This window comes from Puma concolor, chromosome D3, assembly GCF_028749965.1.
Source record: "Puma concolor isolate L17-30 chromosome D3, mPumCon1.1.hap2, whole genome shotgun sequence".
NCBI lineage: Eukaryota > Metazoa > Chordata > Mammalia > Carnivora > Felidae > Puma > Puma concolor.
This window is the reverse complement of record NC_141678.1, coordinates 27,684,115-27,698,215: the sequence shown is the minus strand read 5'-3', so window position 1 is coordinate 27,698,215 and position 14,101 is coordinate 27,684,115. Positions and strand designations below refer to the sequence as shown.

The 14,101-nt window shown below is 51.9% G+C and overlaps 1 protein-coding gene across 2 annotated transcripts in view; it reads left to right on the top strand.

Annotated features, from left to right (window-relative positions):
* The first annotated feature begins 260 nt into the window (after positions 1-260).
* The window catches only part of DGCR8 (DGCR8 microprocessor complex subunit), a 37,278-nt gene continuing 23,437 nt past the window's right edge, over positions 261-14,101 (top strand). Inside the window, exons 1-8 of one of the 2 annotated variants that reach the window (XM_086682226.1) lie at positions 261-438; positions 5,138-6,138; positions 6,611-6,770; positions 8,879-9,021; positions 9,184-9,466; positions 11,596-11,793; positions 12,055-12,156; positions 12,914-13,012. In XM_086682226.1, the coding sequence (XP_086538352.1) occupies positions 5,419-6,138; positions 6,611-6,770; positions 8,879-9,021; positions 9,184-9,466; positions 11,596-11,793; positions 12,055-12,156; positions 12,914-13,012 (1,705 nt within the window). In that variant the 5' untranslated portion in view covers positions 261-438; positions 5,138-5,418. Of the gene's footprint in view, positions 439-4,402; positions 6,139-6,610; positions 6,771-8,878; positions 9,022-9,183; positions 9,467-11,595; positions 11,794-12,054; positions 12,157-12,913; positions 13,013-14,101 lie in introns of both variants that reach the window. The other variant, XM_086682227.1, reaches the window with a different exon arrangement.

The window sequence follows — 14,101 nt, the reverse complement described above, 5'->3', positions numbered from 1 at the left end:
GCTTCCCGCGCTCTCCTGTTCCCGGCATTCCCCGCGCTCCCCGTTCCCGGCGCTCCTCGCGGCCGCCGCCCTCCGCACGGCGAGCCCCGCCCAGGAGGCGACCGTTAGCGCGGCCGGGGCCTGAGCGCCTGGTTCCGCCCACGCGGCCGCGCTATTGGGCCTAACGCCGTGGCCGCTAGCGCTGCGCTTCGCAGATTGGCAGCCTCCGCAGCCCGCTCGGCGGTCCCCCCAATGCGGGGTGGCCGCGCGCAGGGATTGGCCGCGAGCCGCCAAGGCCCTCCCTCTGCTCGCCCCGCGCGGCAGGCGGGTCCCGCCGACCGGAGAGAGCTTGGGCGGCCTTTCTAGATAGCGGTATCCGTGGCGGTAGCGGCCAGGCCGTGAGGGTCTCCCTGCTTTGGTCGGGCTGCGGGCAGCTCGGGCAGGCCGCGGGTGCTGGAGGTAGGTGCGGGGCGCGAGGGGCGCCCCGCGGGGTCGGGGCGGGCGCTGCGGCCTGCGCGAGGGCGCGCCCTTCCCCTCCCTCCTTCTCGGGCCGAGGGCTAAGGGCCCGGGCAGCGAGGCGGGGCGGGGCGGGAGGGCGCGAGGCGGGGCAGCCACGCGGAGTCCCAGCCTTTGTGAAGCATCATGGCCGCGGGCCTCAGAACGCGAGGCGGAGGTCCCGCCGTTGGGGGTGGAGGGGGGGCGGGCCCCAGGCCCAGGTGACGCCGACTCCGGTCGCTCTCCCGCGCGGGTAAACAGCCCGAATGAAAAGAGGCCCCTTGCCCTGTGGGCCCGAAGGTGTAGCGTCGCTTTCAGGCGGGAAAGGGATGAACAAGAGTAGTGTTCGCCCAGGACCCTGCCGGGTGTAACAGTTTGGGAAATCTGAAAAGTCGCCCAAGTCTTTTTCTCCACCAAATGCTCATGGATTGAGTGTCACGTAGATGGACGGATTGTGGTTGTGTTTTAACAATGGTCGTGGTAAAAATAAACGGAGCGGGGCAACCTGTTGATAGTGATACCTGTCAAGTATCATTCGATGGACTTGGGTTGCTCATGGTAGGAATTTGATTTGCTGTTCTGCATGCTTGCATGTACCTTGTTATCTGATGCACGGCAGTCCAGGCTAGGGCTGGTGACTGTGAGGACAACCACCAGGTGGAGACCCTCTGTTTCCTGGCCGCAGACTGGACTCCCAGTCACGGGGCTTTTGGCAGACTGGCCCAAACCCTGCCGCAGGCTGTCACTCACCAAAGAGAGTGAATGGCCAGTCAGCGGTGCGCCTGTGAGTACAGGATGTGAGGTCTGTTAGAGGATGACAAAAGGAATGGATGAGGTCATACTGCTGCTGGGTTGGGCGGGAGGCTGCAGTGTGAGAGGCTTGACCGAAAGGCAGCAGCCCCAGCATTGTACATCATAGCTGCTGCCTCGATGGCCACCCCAGCAAGTGGACTTCAGTGAAGGGTGTTATCCAAGCCTGTTGGTTTTACCCTATGTGCCAGGGATCCAGGGGAGTCTGCTGCGAGTCTCCTGATGGCTCACAGTCCACTTGGCAAGCAAGGTTTACGTCCATGTGTTCAGTCAGCTGAAGCAGTAGTGGGGCCGATGGCAGGAGTCACTCTTTGAGCCCCTTTACGGCCAGGCACTCTGTAGGGCACTTCCTGGGGATGATTTTATAATCTGACCATGACCTTGGGGGTAGGAAGCCTGAATTTCACTGGTTTGCCTGGTCTTGGTCCCTCATAGTAGTTGCCCTCCCCTTTTTGGTGGTCTCATCCAGGTTCCTGGCATTAATGCCCTCTTCCTGACATCTCCCATTGCCTTCTCCAGCCCAGGCCTCCCTTCTGAGCTGCTGCCTCTTCCATGTCTCCATGTATTACTTTGATGTCAAGTAGCCACGTCCAAAAACCAAACCCTGATCTTCACCCACCCCACAACATTTCTCATGCTGCCTTCATCTCCTCAATGCATGACAGCTTTGTTCTTGAGTTTAGAGTCACCTGGATTCCTCTCTTAGGCTTCCGTGCAACACTCAGGACCATTTCTTAACACCTCCAGCTTATCATGCTACTCTGAACTGCCTGGTGAGCCTCTTAGTTCTTCTCTTTGCTCTCACCCTTGCTCTTCCCTCTACTCACCCATGGTAGTTTTTCTGGACACAGAATGGTACTTTTAAACTGTAAGATAGTGTAAAACCAAGGAAGTGAGGAGGGGAGCCACCTAGCCTGGGTGGTAAAGCAGCTTCACTACTTTCTAGCTGTGTGACCTTGAGCAAGTTGCTTAACCTTTCTGTCTAACCTCTCTCCGTGCTTTGTGAGAATGCCTAACACTCTTAGAACAGGGCCTGGCTGAGGGTTGGCTGCCACTGCTGTCCTTGGATCATGTGACCTCACTGCTTGGACCCTCCTGTCCAGTAGCCCATCTCTCAAGATAAGGGCTACAGTTCTTGTCTCACTCCACCCTTCAGCACACTGCTTTTACCTGCACTTCTGCCCCAGGGCCTTTGTTCTTCTCTGTTACCTGGAACATCCCCTCCTCCCACCCACCTAGCTCACTCTCTTCTGCCTACAGATGGACTCTGGCTGTGCAGCCTTCAGTCTGCCCTTTCTGAAACTGCTTCCCCTCCCCCAACTCCTTGCTTTGTTTTCTCTGGAATACTTCTCACGTTTTCTTGGTTGTTTGTCCATCTCTCCTGCTAAAATGTGAGCTCTGTGGGGCAGAGATTTTGTCCATTGTGTCCTTAGCATCTAGAATGGTTACATGTGCCACATGGAAAGCATTCAGCAAACACTTGTTGAATGAGTAGAACAAGCTTACTAGAGGAAAGTAAGGAACTTACCCAAGACTGCTCCATTGTGAGCTCTGAACCTTGAGCTGCTGCCCGCCCCCTCCCTCCCCGCCCCCCCCCCCCAAGGGCTGGGCAGGCTATCCTGATCTCCCAGGGAAAAAAACGGTCTCTTTCTCTACAGCTCTCTGACTCCACCTTCTGTACGTCTTCCAGGGTCATTATCATCTTTGCTTTGTGCTTTGATCCTGGCAGCTGCTTGGCCTTATAACATGGTGGCAGGTGTCCTCGTCCTGTACCACCCATTGTTTTCAACCCCCCTCCCCCCGCCATTTTCAGCCCCGAGAAGCACAGATTGGTTCTTGATCTGTGTTCTGTAGTACTGAACATGCTGACCTGTCTGTCCTTCTCTGAAATGATCTTTGTTGGTTGCCAGGAGACTGGCCTTATTACACTTGGTGCTCCTCCTGCCTGTTCGGTTGTAGCCTCCTTAGCGTTTACCGCAGGTCTGTGTCTTGTTATCCACATGCTGTATTCCCTTGATCTTTAGCACCTTTAACAGATACACCTTTGGGGGAAGTATCATTAAATTTCCATTGAATTCAGAAATGTAAGGACATCTTGGAATGTAGGAAACAAGAGTGACAGCTCAGTGGTCATGGCCCTTCCAACTGCATCCAGGCGGTGGGGACCTTGTTTCTTGTTCGTGGTAGTACATCCCTTAGAGTAGATGGCCAGTGAATATTGATTGAATGAATTAATTAAATCTGAACAAATCTCTGGTTTTTACGTTGCATCACCTTGAAACTACAACCACCACGCTCTAGTCCTTCACTGTAAACTTCTTAAATGTGTGATGTCTGCTGTCTTCTGTTCTATCTGTGCAGCCAGTCAAGCTGCCCTGGGTGGGCATGGGCATGCATGTGCATATCTGCACCCATATGCATGGCATGTTCATGCGTGTGTGTGTCAGCATGGCGTGGGAGTGTGTGTGCATACACATTTGCGTCTGCACGTGCTTCTCCTGCTTTGATGTCTGGCCCTCCCGCGGACCTCTGGGTTTTTGGATTGTCCCTCTGACCTGCCTTTTCATGTCATCCGTTTTGTTGTCCTTTCTCTGAAGGGAAGCTTCCCAGAGTGGCATCCTCAACCCTCTTCTTGGTCTATGTTGCTTCTCTGGGCAGCCTCTCTCCTGTGATTTTGGCAACTACCACCTCGCTGATGTGTTCTGTCTGGCCTTCTGTTTCTGGGCCAGTCACAGTTGCAGAGCTGCCTCCTCAGACCTGTTGGACAGGTCTGCCTGGAGGCTCCGTCCATTCTCCTCTGCAGGCTTCTGCCTGAATACTGGAACACAGGGGACCCTCCAGGGGAGAAGCCTCATTCACCTTCAGTTCCCTCTTGTCTCTGCTCTCCACCTCTGCACGGTCAGCAGTGTGGTCAGTTCTGTGTCTTCACTGTTCTTGAGGGCTCCAGCCCTGTCAGCAGAGCCTCTTTCACACCTTTGTCCTCTGGCTTGGAGGACTGCCTTGTATGCCTTGGGCATAGGCACTGGGCCTGGCACAGCAGTCAGTCCTCTTTTTCAAATAGGGACTGAGTTGTGGTGTGTGAATCACTTGACCCTTGGTGGCTCCTTATTGCCCCCAGGATGGAGCCAGGCCCCAGATGGCACCCAGGACTTCCTGTGCCTTGGCTCCAGCTGTCTCCTGAGGCTCCCCCGACCGACCCTGGCCAGGTTCCCTTCCCCACAGCCACCACCCCCTCCTCTACTGGGAACAGAACCATGCCACCTCTGGCGACCTCAGCACGCTGCATCACTGTCCCGGTCCACGTGCCACCTTGTGGGCCCAGGAGAGCCCTGGGGTCCCTGGGTAGCAGAGCGCCTGGCCGTATCTCTGAGGCCCTAGTGCCGCAGAGTTGAGCTGAGGGTCTCGCACTCGCCCTCTGACTGACCCAGCCCTAGCAGGTGAGTGGATCCATGTCGCTCTGATGGCCAGAGGGAGGCCACACACCTTATGTGTATTCTGGAAAGGGCAGCCTTGCACCGCGAGCTTGCTTACCTAATAAACTGAGTTAGGGGAATGCTGCGGTGAAGTTTAGCCTAGTTTTTTAAAATCTTTTTTGAGTGTTAAGATAATACTGTTTTTGTGCTTCTGAAGTAGGAATTACAGTGGACAATTAATATATTTAACTTTGGACTTAAATTATAATTTAGGTTTTGAAGGAAAAGCATAGAGCTAATTTGTTTCGAAGCCTAGAAGGTTCTCTAAGGCAGTAGTATTTTAAGTTCTTTACTACACTGTTAATAGCACTTGGTTCTCAGTGCCAGTGAAGCAGAAGGTTTCTGTCATTTTGTGACGATGTTTTTAAATCTCTTTGCAGGTGGAAGAAGAAAGGTGCCATTTTGGCATGAAGACAGACTCGCTTAGTCGTCAGTCATTTAAGCTGAGTGCATTGTGATTTCCAATAATTGAGGCAGTGGTTCTAAAAGCTGTCTACATTAATGAAAAGAGCAATGTGGCCAGCTTGACTAAGCCGCCAGCGTGTGCAGCGCGGGCAGGACGGTACCCGGGTCTCAACGGACTTGTGCATGTTAGCTGTATAGATTTATGTAAGGTTTTTTAAAACTCTGGTCTTTTAAAATAGTCTTAACCACTTTTACTATGGAGACATATGAGAGTCCCTCTCCTCTCCCGCGTGAGCCCGCAGGAGAAGCAGTGATGGAGAACCGAGCTTGCCCCCTCCAAGCGCTGCCCCGTGAACAGTCTCCACCACCTCCCCTGCAAACGTCCAGTGATGCAGAGGTAATGGACGTTGGCTCTGGTGGTGATGGACAGGCCGAATCCCCTGCTGAGGACCCGCTCAACTTCTACGGAGCTTCTCTTCTCTCCAAAGGATCCTACTCTAAGGCCCGCCTACTCATAGACCCGAACTGTAGTGGCCACAGCCCGCGCACCGCCCGGCACGCACCTGCGGTCCGGAAGTTCTCCCCTGACCTTAAGTTGCTTAAGGATGTAAAGATTAGCGTGAGCTTTACCGAGAGCTGCAGGAGTAAGGACAGGAAGGTGCTGTACACAGGAGTGGAGCGCGACGCTCGCGCAGATTGCGGTCTGGCCCTTAGCCCTGTCAGTGGAGACGTGCATGCTTGTCCTTTTGGCGGGAGTGTTGGGAACGGGGTAGGCGTAGGGGGTGAGAGTGCTGATAAGAAGGATGAGGAGAATGAGCTGGATCAGGAAAAGAGAGTGGAGTACGCAGTGCTCGATGAGTTAGAAGATTTTACTGACAATTTGGAGCTAGATGAAGAAGGAGCAGGCGGGTTCACGGCTAAAGCAATCGTGCAGAGAGACAGAGTGGATGAAGAGGCCTTGAACTTCTCCTATGAGGTATGTCGGCGACCCCTCCTTTGGAGCACTCTTAGCAAAACCCAAAGAGAGGTGTTGGGAACTGCAGCATCTTTTGAAAGCTGATGTTGCAGAGAAAAAAAAACAAAACCCGTATGAGGTGGAATGACGTTAATGTGGAAAAGAAAAAGCCGTAAGAAGTCCAGGTTTTTAAGTTTTCCAAAGGTTTGGCTGAGCAGTCGACCTTGTACTCTATGCAACCTGAGTTGGAAGGTGCTGCTGAGAAGCACTTCCTGGTGGGATGTGTACCTGTATCAAGCATCAAGCATGTTGGTTGCAGTTGTCAGTTTCATCCTGTTTGTTTTTCAGATGATCACGCAACATAAAGGCATACCGAGGCCCCACTTGGGAGTGCCTCATTTCTGTGTCTGTTCTCACTAATGCTGTTAAATTTGCCTACGGTACAGGAACGCGGGCTCCGGGGGCCATGGTGTCTGAACAGCATGTTTTGCAGGATGATTTTGACAACGATGTCGATGCTTTGCTGGAAGAGGGCCTTTGTGCTCCCAAAAAGAGGCGAATGGAAGAGAAATATGGAGGAGACAGTGACCATCCGTCTGATGGAGAGACAAGTGTGCAGCCAATGATGACCAAGATTAAAACAGTGCTAAAAAGTAAGTCAGCCGGTTAGAAAGTAGTGTGTTTGCGGGACAGCAGAAGTGTAGGTTTGAGAGCCCTCGGGTGCCAGGTGGTGGTCTGGGCAGTGGGCACTTATTTGATGGAGGACGGCCATGTCTGATGAAGGGGAAACAGATAAGACACAAGGATGTAACAGATGCATGACAACCCAGGGGCAGGTTGGGGTGTCTGCTGTGGATACACACCACAGAGCGGCTGGTGTTGTGGAGAGGAATGGGGAGGGCACTTCTGATGGGGTGAGGAGGAGGGAATGTTGTATGCTGGGAGATGACAAGATAGGCAACTAGAGGGTGTGGAGGCCAAGGCCAGAGGCAGGTACAGCACCACGGCAGGGGATGGTTGCAGTCTGGGTTCTGGATTCAGTAGAGGCAAAGGTATTCCGAAGCCGCACTTGGTTTTTGAGGGTGGTGGAGGGAGTTGGGAGGCACCCAGTGACATGCTTGTGCTGCTGCTTTGCCAGTGTGGTATAGGTATAAGAGAAGTCGGTGTCAGTTTCTAGCTTTCCTGGCCTGGAGGTACCTGTGAGTGTCCAGGTGGAGATCAGGCAGTGGAAAGGGGCTGAACAGATGAGTGGGGACTTGGGCACACAGTTGAGACCTTAGGCTGGGGGCTGGGTTGCAGAAAGTGGCCTGGTGTGATAGGAGGAAATTGAGGGGTCGGTGGTGTCCTGTCTCTGACTACAGAGTGGACGTGTCCGCAGTGCTGGCTGCTGGCACGTGTCTGCCTGGGTTAGCTAGTGGTTGGAACAGGATGGGTGTTGGGTTTATCAGCTGTAGATGGGGATAAGCCTAGGGCCTCAGCTTCTGGGAAGAAGGGGTGTGGGGGCAGTCTTTACTTCGGTGCCTCCGGAGATTTGCTTTGTACTCTTACTGTGGTTTCAGCAATCTGAGCAGACAAAGTCCTGTTCATCCTGAGTGGCCCACAGGTTCACAATATGCCTGTGACTGCAGGCATGCCACTTGGCCTGCCTGCACTGGGCAGTCCTGTACCTTTCTCTCTGCAGCCTTCTCCACCTCACCCACCTGGCAGCCTGCCCCATAGTGCAGCCTCCCAGGAGCTGCAGCATGGGCCTCATGCTCACAGGCGGCGTGTGAGCTGCATGTGAGCTCTTCAGATGGCTGGGCCAACTTTATGACTGCTGGTTGTCACAGATGAGTGATCCAGGTGCACCTGCCAGTAGTGCCATGTATTGCCATGTTCTGGTATCAGGTCAGGGGTTAGCACTGCCGGGTGGGGACCTGGCACTGGGATACCACTCCCTTTACCATGAGAGTCCCTGGTGCCATTTTATTGTATGTATATTTTTTAGATTTCATTTGCTTTTTTCCTTTTGTTTCTAAATTTCTTACTTGCACCCAGTACCTGTAAGATAATTAAGTTTCCGTTGAATCTTTGTGCTTTTCCCAGTAACCAGGCCTGTCAGTGGCAGATGTCAAGTGGGTAACAAGTCTTGAGTCTTTTTCTATGACTGCATGTTTACATGCTTTAGCAAGAACTGATTTAGAAATTTATGAATTGTGTTTCACATGCTAGTGAGAGCATGCAGCTTAGGTACAATGAAGGCATGTTATCCAGTCACAGGGAGCAGTGGTCGACAGACATGTAATTTATTAGCAAAGCTAACCCAGTCCCTGGGGTGCCTCTGGCCACAGCCAAGGCAGGCAGTGAGGAATTAATGCCCTTGATGCCCACAGCTGTGCAAGCAGCAGCTGAGGCTATGACTTGTGTCTTATAGAATCTCATCCCAGGCTCCTTCATGCACCACATGCTGTTCTAGGTCTAAGAGTACAGCAGTGAACAAAGTGGACAGCTTCCTGTGTTGAGGAGGAACTTAGGTTCTATGGGTTAGAGCTATGTAAACACAACAATTGAGAGCGGAGTTTCATGCATAGGAGGTGCTGAGCAGCAGATGGGGCTGGGACAGGCTCTGAGGAGGGCAGGGTACTCCCCTACTCTCCTAGTTCTTAGAGGTTTTTTTCAATACTTGGTTGGCTTTACTGTTCTCATCTGCTTGTAATTTTGAAGACTTCCATAACTCGGAGAGTTTTTGAAGTGATTGTGGGATGTTCTTGTCTTTATGTAGGTCGTGGCCGTCCTCCTACGGAACCGTTGCCTGATGGATGGATCATGACATTCCATAACTCTGGAGTCCCCGTGTACCTACACAGAGAGTCTCGGGTGGTCACCTGGTCCAGGCCGTACTTCCTGGGAACGGGAAGCATACGGGTAGGGGATGCATCAGTCATGAATTTAGTCTTGTAAGTTTGCAGACTGAACACACACACGTTGCACTTGCATCGTAGCCAAGCAGAGGCAGGTGGAAGGCATCGGATGTTCAGACCTTTGGGGTCATCCTTGTAATCTGTGTTGCAATTTCACTATCCGCAGAAACATGATCCTCCTCTGAGTAGCATTCCCTGTCTGCATTATAAGAAAATGAAGGATAATGAGGAAAGAGAGCAAAGCAGTGAGCTTGCCCCCAGTGGGGAAGTGTCCCCTGTCAAGCCGCTGAGCCGATCTGCAGAGCTGGAGTTCCCCCTGGAAGAGCCTGACTCCATGGGAGCTGACTCAGGGCCCCCTGATGAGAAGGACCCGCTGGGGGCTGAGGCTGCCCCTGGGGCCCTGGGGCAGGTGAAGGCAAAGGTCGAGGTGTGCAAGGATGAATCAGTTGGTAAGTTTCCTTCCTTCCTTGTTGGTTGGGACCCATCTGCAGGGATGTGGCTATATTCCGCGCCTTCCCTTCAATTACATTCCTACTGCTGAAGGCCACTTGTTCCTAGTTATGTTTGTGAGAAAGGGGCTTCTGGGGACCTGTGTCCACTCTTATGTGGCTAGAAAGGTGCGTCTCCCTGATCTTAGAACCCACCTGGTCTGCAGGCCCCACATGGCCAGTGCTGCCACAGAGGTGGCTACAGTCAGTGCAGATCGGCCTTTTTCTCCAGTCACTTTTGTGACCTTTCCTGAAATTCTGGTTTTCCAGCAGGATGTGCTCTCCTGGCATTGTTTTGATTTACCTTGATGGGCTCAGAGTGAGCTTCATCAATCCATGGACTCAGCACTGGGGGATGACCACTATTCTGTGGACATTTCCTGCTTCAATCCCACTATTGTTTTTGGCTGTGTTGGTGTTTCTCTTCTTTTTTTGTGTGTTTTTTAGCCTAGGCCTCCCCATTCAGTTTCTTTTTTTTTTTTAATGTTTATTTTAGAGAGAGAGAGAGAGACAGAGAGAGAGAGACAAAGTGAGAATGGGGAAGAGGGAGAGAGAGAAGGAGTCATAGAATCTGAAGGAGGCTCCAGGCCCTGAGCTGTCAGTGTAGAGCCTGACGCGGGGCTCGAACTCATGAACTGAGAGATCATGATCTGAGCCAAAGTTGGCCGTTCAACCAACTGAGCCACTTAGGCGCCCCTAGGCTTCCTCATTCAACTCTTAGTTTGTCTCTATAGTGGTGGCAGATCTGTTTCAGCCCACCTGCTGAATCTCATTTCAAGGAGGACTTTGTGTTTTTGAGGATTTTTGGTAATTGCTGTTTGGATATTGTCAGTATTGCTGCCCAGCCTGTCTTGTAACTCTTATGTATGAGGAGCCTAGAAGAGCTGGGGTCAGGGGAGCACCACTGCTGAAGAAGGGGAGGGTGTCTCAGAGAGGGGTGGCCTCTGTGGAGAGAGGTGTCTGGGGAAAGGCAGGGTGTGTCACTAGCCCCCAGCTTCCCCAGTGGACAGACTGCGTTCTCCCCACACCTGCCTGCTTGCTGTCTCCCTCCTTATCCACGTCAGCCTCCCGTGTCTTCTGTCCGGGTGCTGGAGCTTTTCTCAGGACCTGGCTGAAGGGAGCTTTTGCTTTCAGCCTTTATCATAGAGGTTTTTTTCTTCATACTATCTTTTAGGCACACATAACACCTGAATGTGTTCCTGTTTTTTTGAAAACACCTGCCTTTCATTTCTAATTTCATTCCCATGGGAGAGGTTGACCACTTGTACTTGTTGGCCGACTCACTTCCCTGCATTCACATGTAAAGAAATATGTGGTTGTGGTGCATAATTAAGTAGGTGCAGGTACGTTGTTTCACAGCTTTGTGTTTTAACCGTATATTCCTCAGTCTTCACACATGGAACTCCTCCCTCCGCTTCCACCAGCACTGCTCTTTGGGCTGGCCATGAGCCATGACAGTCCCTGCCTCAGGGCTTACACTTGAGTAAGAAACCAGTTAGGCTGACGTGATTCTCTAGGATGTCCTGGGAAGGAGAGGGGTAGTGGGTGCAACAGTAAAAGCAGGAGGCCCCTGGGAACTTCACTGAGTGGGGTGGGTGGTGAACAGTGGGGATGGGCCAGGGACTGTGTGGGGCGAGGCATGACCAGTGCCAAGGCCCAAGCCACCTGCTTGTGTTGCTGAGTGTGCTTGGGGCCAGGGTGCCGGAGGGGAGAGTGCAAGGTGTGCACTGGGTGCATAGCGCTTTGGCTGCTGTGGTACCTGTTTTGATACAGGGAAAAAAGGCTTGAAGGCCATCTGATTTTTTGTTTTTAAAACTTTTTCTTTTTCTCCTTTTTTCTTATTGTTCTTGTTCCAAATAAACTAAAAGAGCATCCTAGAGGTTTGTAACTTGAGTAATTTGAGGAGCTGCCAGAGTGAAGGGACCTGATCCTTTGCTTTCTTTGCTCTTTGAAAGGAAAAGTGAAAGAATGGGGATGGTGTGGTGGGACCTGTTTGATGGGCAGCCCGTTGCTGCCCTACTCAGTGGGCAGAGAAAACATGACTCTTATGTTGGAAATTAGCAGTTTTGTTCTCTGGTAAATCCACACAGATCTTGAGGAATTTCGGAGCTACTTGGAAAAGCGTTTTGACTTTGAGCAAGTCACTGTGAAGAAATTCAGGACTTGGGCTGAGCGGCGGCAGTTTAACCGAGAAATGAAACGGAAACAGGCAGAGTCTGAGAGGCCCATCTTGCCAGCCAATCAAAAACTCATCACTCTGTCTGTGCAGGATGCACCCACAAAGAAAGGTGAGTTGGGGCTTGTAAATTTTATCATTGGCAGATTGATTATACTGTTGTTTTTCACTTGATGGTCTTAGAACATATGCTTTGTGTGTGAATTGCGTTTACTTCAAAGCTTATGTTTACCCTATGAATGCAGAGGTGCACTGTGTTCATGGTGGTGAGCCCCTAATTGTGAGTGAGTCGCTAACTTGGTGGTGCCAGGTCCCAAGTGCTAGCTTGCGGCAGGTCCTCATGCTGTTGCTGAGATAGGCCTTCTTGTCACAGAGTTTGTCATTAACCCCAACGGGAAGTCCGAGGTCTGCATCCTGCACGAGTACATGCAGCGAGTTCTCAAGGTCCGCCCTGTTTATAATTTCTTTGAATGTGGTAAGTTTGACCTCCCCCATCTCAACCCCGAAGAATCCTACACCTTGCTGGGGTCATGGCTGGGAGGCGGGAACCGACCGTTAGCCCCACTCTTTGGGATAGGAGTGAAAAGGCAGGGCAGGGAGAAGGGCACTGCAGGTGGGCAGGTCATTTTCACAGTAGTGTGCCCCTTCTGAGGGCCAGTGCTTCTGCTTCCCCTTCCGTTATCCATGCTCCCTCCACCCCCACCTTCCGTTCATTCCTTGCTCCAAGGAAGGCCTCCCTTGCTGTGTTTCCACCTGCCCCCAGGTGGATGGAGTGGCCTTAGGCCTGCACTTCCCGCCAGCTGTCTCCTGTGGCCATCCTCATCACGCCTTTGTGAAAACCAGTTTGTCCTTGGAAGTCTGAACCCAGGAGTCACGCATTATTTTTCATGTTGTTTCTTTGACTTAACTGCATCTGTGTGTCTCCGCTGCTCACAGCCCTCTGTCCATCTTTCATAGACATTGATCCCTATCCCGGCTTGGCCTCTGGCCTCCTATTTCCCCTCCAGCTTACGAACCCGTAGTCTCCCATTTCCCAAAATTTTCCTGGCATGCTCTTTTTCTGCTGACCAACCCTTGGCCCTGTCTCCATGCCTCGGGAGCCCCTGTCTCTGCCCTCCAGCAGCAGCCCTGACCCTGCCTTGTCTTTTGGTGCCAGCAAATTGTATGTATACGTGCGTGCATGCTTTTAATGTCTTGGCAAGTGTTTTTAAAGCAATAATTTTAATTTTAAGAGAACCCAAGTGAGCCTTTTGGTGCCTCGGTGACCATTGATGGTGTGACCTATGGATCCGGAACTGCAAGCAGCAAAAAACTTGCGAAGAATAAAGCTGGTAATGTGCCTATTTGGGTGTCAGAGACCTATGCTACCTACTGTGTCTGCCTCTCCCCTTAGCTGGGGAGGGCTGGGGGTAGAGCAAATCCATTTTATTTATGTAATCATCTACCTTGGTTTTTTAAAAGTATGTGCTCTTTGGAAAAGACTCAAGTAGAGGAAGTAAAGTGTGAGAAATAAAAGTAGAAAATGCAAACCTCTGCTCGGTGGAGGCTGGGCCAGAATCTTCCAACCTTGTCCCCACCACTCACAGAGCTGACTAGGCTGTGCCTAGCACGCATACTAGAGCGGGTTTGTATTTAAACTGAGCAAAACGTGGGCATCTTAGGAGATGACAAACAGGTGGAAACATATGCAGTCAGCATTCTCCTTGAGTGGTTTTGACATGTGCGAGGACGATTTCCTGAGTCCTTCAAACCGCCATTCATTGAACATAGCCTGTCAGATCCCTGGGAAGGCCTATGTTTCTGGTTAAAATGGAAACCGTTCTGCCTCACCATTAGGATTACTTGACCTCTTCTTGGGAGTAGAGCACATTGCATGGTACATGTTGGGTGTACCCAGACACTGGCGCCCACAATTCCATTCTTGAGGTTTCTCTGTTGTGTCTTCCAAAGCATGAAGCATGTTGGTTTATCACATTCTCACCAGGTCTCGAGGGTGGTGAAAGTGCTTTTGCTCACGTGACTCAGAATTTCCTTTGGAGTTGCTTTCTTTGGTGATGTATGCTGAGGATGATTGGGAGAATACGTTACTTTCTATCCTTTCGTCACGGGTTCTCCCTCAAGGCCTGCTGTCCATTTTAGGCGGAAAACTGACAAAAGCCTTTTTCAGCTCAACAAACTGGTGCTGCTAAGGTCATGGGGCACATAACCAGCAGAGTGGGGCTCATTGTGGGAGTGGAAACGTCCTGGCAGTGGGGCTCTGCTCTCCCCATGTGCAAGGATCCACTTCTCTGCCCAGACCCCAGCTGCTCTCTTGATACCTCACTCAGATGTCTTGCCAGCACCTACAACTCTACAGGGTCAGACTTTTGCCCCTCCCCTGTTCTGCAGCACCCCCCACTTCCCCACCCCAGTGGTGAGTG